This window comes from Hippoglossus stenolepis, chromosome 19 (genome assembly GCF_022539355.2).
Source record: "Hippoglossus stenolepis isolate QCI-W04-F060 chromosome 19, HSTE1.2, whole genome shotgun sequence".
Classification (NCBI taxonomy): Eukaryota; Metazoa; Chordata; class Actinopteri; order Pleuronectiformes; family Pleuronectidae; genus Hippoglossus; species Hippoglossus stenolepis.
In genome coordinates, this window is record NC_061501.1 from 19,456,881 (window position 1) to 19,469,239 (window position 12,359).

Genomic DNA, 12,359 nt, shown 5'->3' on the forward strand with positions numbered 1-12,359 from the left:
TCCTTCAGGACGTCCTGACACGAAGCACAGCAGGACGACTGCTCCTCCTCAGAAACATGGCTCCTCTTCCTCTCTCTGTGAAGACATTTCCTGATAACTCACATGTCCCAGTCACAGGTTGTCATTACTTCTGTCAAGGAGGTTTTGTTTTCACCAGTATGTTTGTGTGTTGGTTGGTTCGTTAGTGGGATTATAAAAACAACAGATTACCAGTAAACTTGGTGGAAGGTTGTGGTCTGTGAACCAGATCGGGGGTTCCTCTTTCACAGACATGTTCAGAGGACTGATGTTTACCAGTGTGTGGAATCTGGTGCAGATCCAAATCAAAACGAGTCTCTAGTGAATCTCAAAGTGGTTTCATAAGGAGCGTGTTGGTTCTTGGTGGAGGTCTGAGCTCTTTGAGTGATTCTGAGAGATTAGTCACCAACTTCAATGAAGCTGTGTCCTAATGCAGGGGCCACACTAGAGGAAACTAAATCCTCTTCAGAGCAGGTCACAGTAGAAACAGTCTCTTACTCTGTGTGTGAGGGTCCAGGTTCTTTACTGAACAACAGAGGCTGATCTATGGACATGTCACTCTTCAGAGACTCACAGCTGGACCCTGGAGACTCGGCTCTCAGTCTGTGGTCCTGACCTCTGCAAACACAAACATGTTTTTATTCAGAACACATCATTCACTGGTTCATTCTCTGAGGATTCAGTTTGGAGGTTCACATGTTTGTAGCAGGTCTCTTACTTTGTGTGTGAGGGTCCAGGTTCATTACTGAAGAGTAGAGGAGGATTCATGGACTTGTCACTCTTCAGAGACACACAGCTGAACCCTGGAGACTCTGCTCTGTCCTCCTCTTCCTCCTCATAACCACTCATCTTCAGTCTGAGAGGAAAAACACTGTGAGCTCACAGGAATCAGGACAAACCAGTCTGTTCAAGAAACACACCCAAAAATACCAAGCAAGGACACACACACACACACACACACACACACACACACACACACACACACACACACACACACACACACACACACACACACACACACACACACACACACACACACACAGGTGACTGTAACGTATGATTGTGAAAACACGTTCTGTTATTAAACACTTGATGAACAGATGTGATGAAGATACAAAGTGAAACTGTGAGTTAACTCTGTGAATTAGTCCTTTGAAGGCTCTTTGTTCCAGACCTGCTGTTCACATCTGTCTCTGGGGATCCGATCACATGAAACCACGTCTGTCACCAGGTGTGAACTGACCAACTTAGAGTGGTGTGATCAGCAGACGGATGTTAACAGCAGGTGTGAGAGTGTGACAGTAAAACTTTCAGAAAGTTGTGTTCACACTCACCTGCTCACTTTTCTTCCTTCTGCTCATCCAGGTGAAAATGGAGTCTGACACTTCCCTGTTCTCAGGCTCCTCCTCCCTGTTGAACCAGTTCACTCGTGAAACCACCCAGTTCAAAGTCCAGTTTCCTGTGTGTGTAAACTCCTCCTCTTCCTGGTCCGATCTCACTGCAGCTTTAGTGAAAGCTGCTCCTGATTGGCTGAGTAATGAATGCATCCTTCACTTGATTGGTTTAAAGGCATTTACTAATTTCACAGGACATTAATTTTGCCGTCACAGGAGAGAAAGTTATAAAATCAGAGTAAAAAATCTAAACTACGCCAGAGCAGCTTTTTTCAAACATAGGAGACGATTTAAATGTAAAGTGATTTGACGGCTCCCACAGGGACGTGAAGCCAAAACATCTGGATCGCCCCCTAGTGGCCGGCTGCAGTATAGGTCATAAACCCCTCCTCCTCCATGTTAGTCGATGGGACATGGACTAAAGTAAAAACTCAAAGTAAACGTTAAATAAATGTTTGTCAAAGATGGTTTCTGTCATTTCAGGTCGTTCTCATGTCACTGATGTTTGTTCAAGTGTTTCTGATCAGTTTGGTTTGAATCAGTTATTTGATGATATAAAAACAGGCTGAGACGTGATGATTGACAGCTGAGACTGACTCCTGATTGGTCAGGTGGGCGTATACATGACGTCACCAGTGCTAGATGACAGCAGTCGTATCCAGTCGTGTCGTCCATGTTTATCCAGTCATTGATGTGAACATAGAGACGTCAGAACAACGTGTTCGAGCACTGGACTGTAGATAAAGATGGACGAGGCGTCTCCATCAGAGCCTCGGAGTGATCATCTGAACGAGGAGCAGGAGGATCCACACGTAATGTAGCAGCTGCTCACGGCTCATTCACAACTTTGTTCCTTGTGATGCGTGACGTCACAAACACTCACAGAAAAGTAATTCACGATTAAAAAGTCAAACATCTAAGGAACTTTATTTGTTCATCTATTATCTACGTTACACTTTTCCGGCCACAGCTCCGCTCTGGACTGGTTGTGAGAGTGGTGGTTTGGAAATAACACCATGTGCATTTAAAGAGAAATAAATATAACCTGATGAAAACATGATCAGTATTCGTTGTGCTCTGATTCACCGTTTCAGACTCGTTCTGAAGAAGAATCACATCTCTGGTGACAAATCGTCTTTATTTCTTACATATGTAACACGGCAATAATCGTATGGAAAAGAACATAACTGAGCGATATATCATTTGAAATAAAATGTAAATAAACTTAGTATAATCCGTCATCACACACACTAAATCAAAAACTTAACACTGGTGACATTAGAAGAAAAAGAAGCTTAATGCAGGAAAATAAAAGTTTTTCTAAAATGCCATCAAAAACCAACACAGTTAACATGTGAATACTCAGTAAATTATATTCTACTGCATCGAGTATTTATGAAATAATCAAACATACAAAAGGCAAAAGACTCTCCGGCTAAAATGACGTCTCATGGCTGACGCAGGTTTTACTCAGTACAAGACTGGGATGCAAATCCACACAGCAAGACAACAGAGCCAGAAAACACTTGGATGTACTGGACACATACAAGTACAAGAGTCAAATATTTCTGTCCAGAACGTAGACGGGAGCCGTGTATCAAAATACTCTGCGACGTACGGAAACCTGGAGGCCGGACGTCCTCACACAGTCTGTTCACACTCCAGAAACTGTCACTGTCTGGAGGAGACAACGACCTGAAAACTGTGATTCATCGTTAAAAACACAAAAGTATTTGATCTGAGAAACAAAAAGACACAGTGTGTTAGTTCCTGTATTTCAACCGAAGCTGCGTCGCCTGAACTTTTATATCAGAGGTCAACAACTAAACTACACTCACCTGAACATGAACAAAACTCAGGATCAATCAATGATTCAACGTGAGACATCTTTAAACTGTTATTATCTCTAATTCCTCCTTGCACCCCCACTCTCCAACTCGTCTCTTAAAGACAGAAATCAGACGGAGACACTTTCCCGTCCTCATTTCCACTAAGTCTTGTGATATCCTGTAGTTTTCTCTTTGTCAATCATCAGATAAAAACTCTTTTCTCTTCTCACTCCTCTGCTGCTGAAGCCTCGAAACTCTTTAAGAACAAATAACACAAATAAATATTCTCATTTCAGAAATGGTTGTAAGTTAGACAGATGTCTCACTCTGCTCCGGTTTACCTCAAACATGCGTTGAGGGAGAGAAAGAGGTTAAATGTAACCTGAACCTGAGCTGAACACAAACTTAAACTAACCAAAACTTAAACTTAACTAAACTGAAACTAACCTAAACTTAAACTAACCTAAAACCATGTAGTTAATGAACGTCTTGTGAAACAGATGAAGATTAGATCAGATTCTTCTTCTGCTCATTGTGTGTTTGAACTTAAAAAGTTTTGATCTTTTGTGTCAAAGACAAAACTCTGATTTTAAACTCAAAGTGATTTGATTGTGTTGAACTTTGTGTTGAACTAAATCAATTTGTGACGTGAATCCAGGAACTTTCAGCTCATAAACAAACAGAATGTGGTTCTACACACATGGAGACAGACTGAGGGACAAAGGTGGGACAGAATAAAGGAAACTTAAACACATATATGTGACTCTTTATAGAGGGGTTATATATTCTGCTTGTGTTGTGTCATTTCAATAAACACATTCTTCATGTGAATAAACACAATCGGTAGCGAGGGCCATCTAGTGGTGAAGTTACATATTACAACAACCTCCTCTGATTCCTCTGGAGCTCTGTCTCCACTCTGCCTCCCAGCAACAAGGCCCAGTCAGAGCCGCTCTACACACAAGCTGCTGCTGCTTCAGCCTCTGGATCCTCAGGACACAGCTCAGCCTCCGTCCACACACACTGTCCTCTTCACACTCTGCTCCACAAAGACCCCTCCCATCTGTTGAGAGAAGAAGACATCAGTGTTACAGAGACTCTTCATCAGCTGTGAGTCAGTGATGCAGCACATCCAGTAGAAAGAGCAGCAGGGACTCCAGTCCTGTTCAGAGGTGGAGCAGCTTCCTCTCTGCTTCATGTTCACGTGTTGGAATGAACACGCTAAGAGCTAAGTGTGTTTCCTCTGCATGTCAAAGTGCAGAGTGGACACCTGAGAGGTGGATTTACTGCTGTTACAGGTGAAGACATGTTTCACTGTGTGTTGATGTTGTGCCATAATGCATTAAACGTGATACCATAAAATGGTGTGCCTTTCGGCATTCAATAAATTTGGTTATCAAAATAAAATATTAAATATTAATATTCTATTATTAATATTAAATAATAACTTTAATTGATTAAAGTTACCTCGGGGCACCACCCTTCAAAGGAAAGGAAAATATAGCCAATTTATTGATTAAGTCTCATAAAAGTACTAACTACAAATTTGGAACTCTGATTAACAATTAAATAAATAACTCTAACCAAAATTACCATATAGATAGTTAGCTAAGTTGAAGGATATGGAGTTCTTGACAGTGTAGAGGTTGGCAAAATTCACTTATGCAACATTAATGAAAAAACATTTGTGAAAGAAAAACATTTCTTATGAATATAATAAAGTATAAAAAACACAAATCACTAACGGTGTACTTACTAAACAAAAATAGGTATGTGAGTATGCATGTGTGTGTCTATGTGCTTCCAAAATGGCGGCTGGCCACTTTGAAGATAACACCCTTCCCCCCCTATTGGAATCTTTACGACATGTAGCGGGGGTCAGAGCTCATTAGGTGAAGAGTTATGCGTGTGTCTGTGTTGGTGCCAAATTAGAGAAAGTTACTAGATGCATGCACGGAAGGACTGAAGAGCATAACTAACATTAACTTTCTCAATAACTTGTAACCACAATATCACAGCAACATAAATCAAACTTATAAACATCACACAGAATCGAATAAACAGTCTTGCTTAGCCTAGTATAATTATTAAGCCCAGTTGTGTTACCCGTCCGTGGAAAGGGGAAAAAGAGTTGCTGTGCAGTTCGCAGTTCTGTGAAGTCGTCGGCTGGTTTGTGGCTCCCGCCTTAGTGATTCTGTTGAGCTGTGTAGCTCAGTTGCCGATTGAAGTTTTCAAGCAGGACATCGAGTCGCTGCTTGAAGGGTTGGTAGAGCTTGGAGGGCGAGGAGGTTAATTAATGAGATCTGAATCTGTTGTTTACTAACAAGACGAGTGGAAGACACACACTGTCTCTGAGGACACACACTGTCTCACTGACTCTGAGGACACACACTGTCTCACTGTCTCTGAGGACACACACACTGTCTCTGAGGACACACACTGTCTCACTGTCTCTGAGGACACACACTGTCTCACTGTCTCTGAGGACACATTGTGGTGGACACCTCTGACATCACTCCTCAATAGAAACACATGGACCTATCTTCAGGAAGCTGACTGAGTGCATCTGGTGTTTTGGTGACAGGATGAGTCTGGAGAGATTGAGATGTTCTGGGTGAGTTAGAGATCAACTGAACCAACCAGACGTTGATTTAAACTTCCCTTATCCGTCCCTTTAAGGAGAGTGTGCACCACACAACAGTGGAGAGTCACTGTGGTCAGTGGGCGGAGCTTCAATACGGGTTGATCTCCAACTTAACCTGGAGCAGGTTAGCCGTTCATCAGAAGTTACCATGGTGATTTACCTCGTTAAGAAGTGGACGAGTCGTAGGACTGAAAAACTAAACCTGAAGTTAACCTGATAACCACAAATCCTGCTTGGTAGCACAGACCCTGGATCTGTGATACTGACTGTGTTTAGTAACATACTGATGAAAGCAGCGTGGACTGACTCCAACCATCTACTGACCTCAGAGTCTCCAGTCGACAGGTTGGACTCTGCTCCAGATCAAGCAGCTCCTTCACTCCTGAGTCCTGCAGGTTGTTTCTAGTCAGATCCAGTTCTCTCAGATGAGAGGGGTCTGACCTCAGAGCTGAAGCCAGAGAAGAACAGCTGATCTCTGACAGTCTGCAGTCCTCCAACCTGAATAAAGAATAAAACTTAACTGTAAATTAAACTGAGTTCATGTGTGAAAATAACAGACACATATTCATGTCAGCACAGACTCATAACATGGAAGATAAATATGAAATCAGACATGTTGGACTAAAAACGAGTCCTGATTCAGTACAAATAGATTATTTGGACCCGGTCTCTGTCCTGCAGATCAGTTTAGGAAATCCAGAACTAAACTCAGTGTTTTAACAAGTAGCTGAATATTTAAAATATCACAGATTAATTAATGAATTAATTCACGTTATGTATGAAGAGGAATTATGTTAAATTAGAATTACATAACATAAATTGTGAAATAAATGCTGTATTATAGATATGAGATCTACAAAAGTCAGTCAGTGAACTGACCTCAGAGTCTCCAGTCGACAGGTTGGACTCTGTAGAAAACCACACAGCTCCTTCACTCCTGAGTCCTGCAGGTTGTTTACACTCAGACCCAGTTCTCTCAGATGAGAGGGGTTTGACCTCAGAGCTGAAGCCAGAGAAGAACAGCTGATCTCTGACAGACTGCAGCCCTCCAACCTGAATAAAGAATAAAACTTAACTGTAAATTAAACTGAGTTCATGTGTGAAAATAACAGACACATATTCATGTCAGCACCGACTCATAACATGGAAGATAAATATGAAATCAGACATGTTGGACTAAAAACGAGTCCTGATTCAGTAAAATAGATTATTTGGACCCGGTCTCTGTCCTGCAGATCAGTTTAGGGAATCCAGAACTAAACTCAGTGTTTTAACAAGTAGCTGAATATTTAAAATGTCACAGATTAATTAATGAATGAATTCAAGTTATGTATGAAGAGGAATTATGTTAAATTAGAATTAAATTAGATAAATTGTGTATAAATGCTGTATTATAGATATGAGATCTACAAAAGTCAGTCAGTGAACTGACCTCAGAGTCTCCAGTCGACAGGTTGGACTCTGTAGAAAACCACACAGCTCCTTCACTCCTGAGTCCTGCAGGTCGTTGTAGCTCAGATCCAGTTCTCTCAGATGAGAGGGGTTTGACCTCAGAGCTGAAGCCAGAGAAGAACAGCTGATCTCTGACAGTCTGCAGAGACTCAACCTGGATAAAGAATAAAACTTAACTGTGAATTAAACTGAGTTCATGTGTGAAAATAACAGACACATATTCATGTCACACAGACTCATAACATGGAAGATAAATATGAAATCAGACATGTTGGACTAAAAACGAGTCCTGATTCAGTACAAATAGATTATTTGGACCCGGTCTCTGTCCTGCAGATCAGTTTAGGAAATCCAGAACTAAACTCAGTGTTTTAACAAGTAGCTGATTATTTAAAATGTCACAAATTAATTAATGAATAGATTCAAGTTATGTATGAAGAGGAATTATGTTAAATTAGAATTAAATGAGATAATTGTGTATAAATGCTGTTTTATAGATATGAGATCTACAAAAGTCAGTCAGTGAACTGACCTCAGAGTCTCCAGTCGACAGGTTGGACTCTGTAGAAAACCACACAGCTCCTTCACTCCTGAGTCCTGCAGGTTGTTTTTACTCAGATCCAGTCCTCTCAGATGAGAGGGGTTTGACCTCAGAGCTGAAGCCAGAGAAGAACAGCTGATCTCTGACAGTCTGCAGCTCTCCAACCTGGATAAAGAATAAAACTTAACTGTAAATTAAACTGAGTTCATGTGTGAAAATAACAGACACATATTCATGTCAGCACAGACTCATAACATGGAAGATAAATATGAAATCAGACATGTTGGACTAAAAACGAGTCCTGATTCAGTACAAATAGATTATTTGGACCCGGTCTCTGTCCTGCAGATCAGTTTAGGAAATCCAGAACTAAACTCAGTGTTTTAACAAGTAGCTGAATATTTAAAATGTCACAGATTAATTAATGAATGAATTCACGTTATGTATGAAGAGGAATTATGTTAAATTAGAATTACATAACATGAATTGTGTATAAATGCTGTATTATAGATATGAGATCTACAAAAGTCAGTCAGTGAACTGACCTCAGAGTCTCCAGTCGACAGGTTGGACTCTGTAGAAAACCACACAGCTCCTTCACTCCTGAGTCCTGCAGGTCGTTGTTTAGACTCAGACCCAGTTCTCTCAGATGAGAGAGGTTTGACCGCAGAGCTGAAGCCAGAGAAGAACAGCTGATCTCTGACAGATAGCATCTCTCCAACCTGGATAAAGAAATATGAATATTTGAATGTGTCCTCCTGTTGTTGTGGATCGCCAACGTGTTCAATAAGAATGTGTCTTATTTTGAAAACCTGAGGAGGACGAGTGCTCGGCCTCAGTCCACATGTTATTTACTGACACTTTCTTAGTGATCAGGAGCAGGTGAGTGCAGGTGAATGGAGTTGATGAGGTGGACGTGACTGACAGGCTGGGTGAGTGACAGATGACTGAGGGACAGTGAGCAGAGCAGAACTGAGACAATTTAAATAAATAATGACCCAATAAGAAAGAAAGTCTGAAAAGTGAACAAGGATTTAAGGACCTCAGAGTCTCCAGTCGACAGTTTGGACTCTCCAGTCCAGAACACAGCAGCTTCACTCCTGAGTCCAGCAGGTTGTTCTTACTCAGATTCAGTTCTCTCAGATGTGAGGGGTCTGACTTCAGAGCTGAGGCCACGACTTCACAGTGAGTTTCTGAGAGTTCACAACCACAGAGTCTGTAATTAAAGAAAATATCTGTTAGAATAAAATCAGAAAACACAACATTCATACAAAACGTGATCATGTGACCCTCACCCTGGTAAATCCCCTCTTTGCCTCATGAACATGTTAAAAACTCCTCAAGAGAATCCTTTCAGATTTGGTTCAAGCGTTCATTCAGACTGACAGAGGAACTCATTAGATTCAGGTGGTCAAAGGTCAAAGGTCAAGGTCACACAACATGTTCATGGCCTCTTGAAGTCTCAAGTCTGTCTTTAGGGGATTTCTTCACATTTTGACCAGTTGGACTCAAAGAAAAACTGATTAGATCTCGATCTACACGTCTTTGGGTTTGTGGAGGAAGCTGGAGAACCCAGAGAAAACCCTGCAGACACCAGGAGAACCTCCTCCTCACAGAAAGGCTGCACTAACAGTGTTGACCACTGCAACACCATGCTGCCCAAAACAATGACAACCATTTAACACTGAGTGTATTTGAAGAACGACTCATCTCCAGTGATTGAACATGTTACTGATCATGTCTGGACTCACCGAGCCTTCCTGCAGTTCCTCACAGCTGGGATCAGTCTCCGTCGACCCTGGGGTGATGTGTTGAACTCCTCCAGTTCCAACTCATCCAGAACCTCCTCTGACATCTGCAGCATGTAGGCCAGAGCTGAGCAGTGGATCTCAGAGAGTTTCTCCTCTGATTTGTTCTCTGACGTCAGGAACTGTTTCATCTGCTGATGAACTGAGTGGTCGTTCATCTCAGTCAGACAGTGGAAGATGTTGATGCTTCTGTCAGGAGAAATGTCATCACTCTGCATCTCCTTCAGGTTGTTGATGATTCTCTGGATGATCTCTGGATTGTTCTCTGTCTGACCCAGCAGGCCTCCTAAGACTCTCTGGTTGGACTCCAGACTGAGGCCGTGAAGGAAGCGAACAAACAGGTCCAGATGACCATTTGTACTGGTGAGGGATTTCTTCATGGTTCTCTTCAGGAGGTCATCCAGGGAGAAGGTACTGTCTGTGTCCCCATGTGTTCCCAAGAAGTTGTTGAGTTCTTCTGTGTTGAGTGTGTAACGGTGAAACATGTAGACTGCAGCCAGAAACTCCTGAACGCTCAGATGAACAAAGCAGTAGACTGATTTCTGGAAGATCACACACTCTCTTCTGAAGATCTCAGTACAAACTCCTGAGTACACCGAGGCATCTGTGACATTAAGACCACACCGCTCCAGGTCTTCTTGGTAGAACATGATGTTTCCTTCCTTCAGATGTTTGAGCGCCAGCCTCCCCAGCTTCAAAAGAACGTCCCTGTCAGCCTCCGTCAGCTGCTGTGGAGTCGTCTCATGTCCCTCACCGTACTTGTTGTTCTTCCTCTTTGTCTGAACCAGCAGGAAGTGTGAGTACAGGTCAGTCAGGGTCTTGGGCAGCTCTCCTCTCTGGTCTGTGGTCAACATGTGCTCCAGAACTGTAGCACTGATCCAGCAGAAGACTGGGATTTGACACATGATGTGGAGGCTCCTGGACGTCTTGATGTGTGAGATGATTCTGCTGCACAGCTCTTCATCACTGAATCTCCTCCTGAAGTACTCCTCCTTCTGGGCGTCAGTGAAGCCTCGTACTTCTGTGACCCTGTCGACACATGCAGGAGGGATCTGATTGGCCGCCGCAGGTCTGGAGGTTATCCAGACGAGAGCCGAGGGAAGCAGATTCCCCCGGATGAGGTTTGTCAGCAGCACGTTGACTGATGACCTCTGTGTGACATCAGACACAAGCTCCCTGTGGTTGAAGTCCAGAGAAAGTCTGCTTTCATCCAGGCCGTCAAAGATGAACAAAGGTTTACAGACAGCAGCGTCTCGGCCGTGAGCTTCTGTAACGCTGGATGGAAAACACGGAGCAGCGTGAGAAGACTGTGCTGCTGGTCTTTCACCAGGTTCAGCTCCCTGAACGAAAGCACAGTCAGCAGACCCACATCTTGGTTTTCTAAACCCTCTGCCCAGTCCAGAGCGAACTTCTGCACCGAGAAGGTTTTTCCAACGCCAGCGACGCCGTTGGTCAGGACGACTCTGATGCTGCTCTGCTGGTCAGTTGAGGCTTTAAAGATGTCGTGGCACTTGATGGGAGTGTCGTGGAGGCTCTTCATCTTGGAAGCCGTCTCAAGCTGCCTCACCTCATGTTGAGTATTAACCTCTTCACTCTGTCCCTCTGTGATGTAGAGCTCAGTGTAGATCCTGTTGAGGAGGGTTCTACTTCCTGTTTCATCAGCTCCTTCAGCCACATGTTCACATCTCCTCCTCACACTGAGCTTATGTTCATCTAAAACCTCCTGCAGACCACGATCTGCTGAAAGACAAGAAACAATGTCAGAGACAGAGAATCTGAGAATCTGCTGATTGTTTTCATCAGATACAGAAAAACTACAGAAAATAAAAGCTTTTTAACTTTGTGCTTTTCTAACGATGTTAAATGTTGATGCTGTATGAAGGAACAAAATAAAACAACATGTGCTGTTGTCAGAAGTGAAGACATCAGCAGACACATGTACAGTGCTGCTCTGACCGTCTGTCTGAGCTCCAGCTCCTGTTCTGGATCTTTTTCCACACTGGGGACAGGAGGAGTCTCCTGAAGAGCCAGACTGGTCCCAGTATGAGGTGATGCACTGTCTGCAGAACCAGTGTCCACAGCTGGTGGAGACTGGATCCTTCAGGACGTCCTGACACGAAGCACAGCAGGACGACTGCTCCTCCTCAGAAACATGACTCCTCTTCCTCTCCCTGTGAAGACATTTCCTGATAACTCACATGTCACAGTCACAGGTTGTCATTACTTCTGTCAAGGAGGTTTTGTTTTCACCCAGTATGTTTGTGTGTTGGTTGGTTCGTTAGTGGGATTATAAAAAACGACTTGGTGGAAGGTTGTGGTCTGTGAACCAGATCGGGGGGGGGGTTCCTCTTTCACAGACATGTTCAGAGGACTGATGTTTACCAGTGTGTGGAATTTGGTGCAGATCCAAATCAAAATGAGTCCCTAGTGAATCTCAAAGTGGTTTCATAAGGAGCGTGTTGGTTCTTGGTGGAGGTCTGAGCTCTTTGAGTGATTCTGAGAGATTAGTCACCAACTTCAATGAAGCTGTGTCCTAATGCTCTTCAGAGCAGGTCACAGTAGAAACAGTCTCTTACTCTGTGTGTGAGGGTCCAGGTTCATTACTGAAGTTTGGAGGACGATCCTTGGACCGGTCACTCTTCAGAGACACACAGCTGAACACTGGAGACTCTG

At 43.1% G+C, this 12,359-nt stretch overlaps 1 protein-coding gene and 1 long non-coding RNA gene across 3 annotated transcripts; both read right to left on the minus strand.

The window, feature by feature from the left end:
- Nucleotides 1-23: 23 nt before the first annotated feature.
- Nucleotides 24-1,760, minus strand: LOC124851151. 2 transcript variants are annotated; one of them, XR_007032228.1, is made up of 4 exons: nt 1,353-1,760; nt 737-874; nt 517-636; nt 24-75 (listed from the first exon to the last, which is right to left on the minus strand). It is a non-coding gene; the product is annotated as an uncharacterized LOC124851151 (long non-coding RNA). The 2 variants fall into 2 exon arrangements; XR_007032227.1 differs by having other exon boundaries at nt 737-921.
- Nucleotides 1,761-6,679: 4,919 nt separating this feature from the next.
- On the minus strand, nt 6,680-10,627 carry LOC124851169 (NACHT, LRR and PYD domains-containing protein 12-like; the record flags this gene model as incomplete). The annotated part of the gene is made up of 7 exons (XM_047337940.1): nt 6,680-6,718; nt 6,821-6,938; nt 7,318-7,491; nt 7,870-8,009; nt 8,774-8,825; nt 8,921-9,094; nt 9,630-10,627. Coding segments are annotated over 7 exons (1,695 nt in total), but the record flags the coding sequence as incomplete, so codon positions are not given.
- Between the last annotated feature and the right edge of the window lie 1,732 nt (nt 10,628-12,359).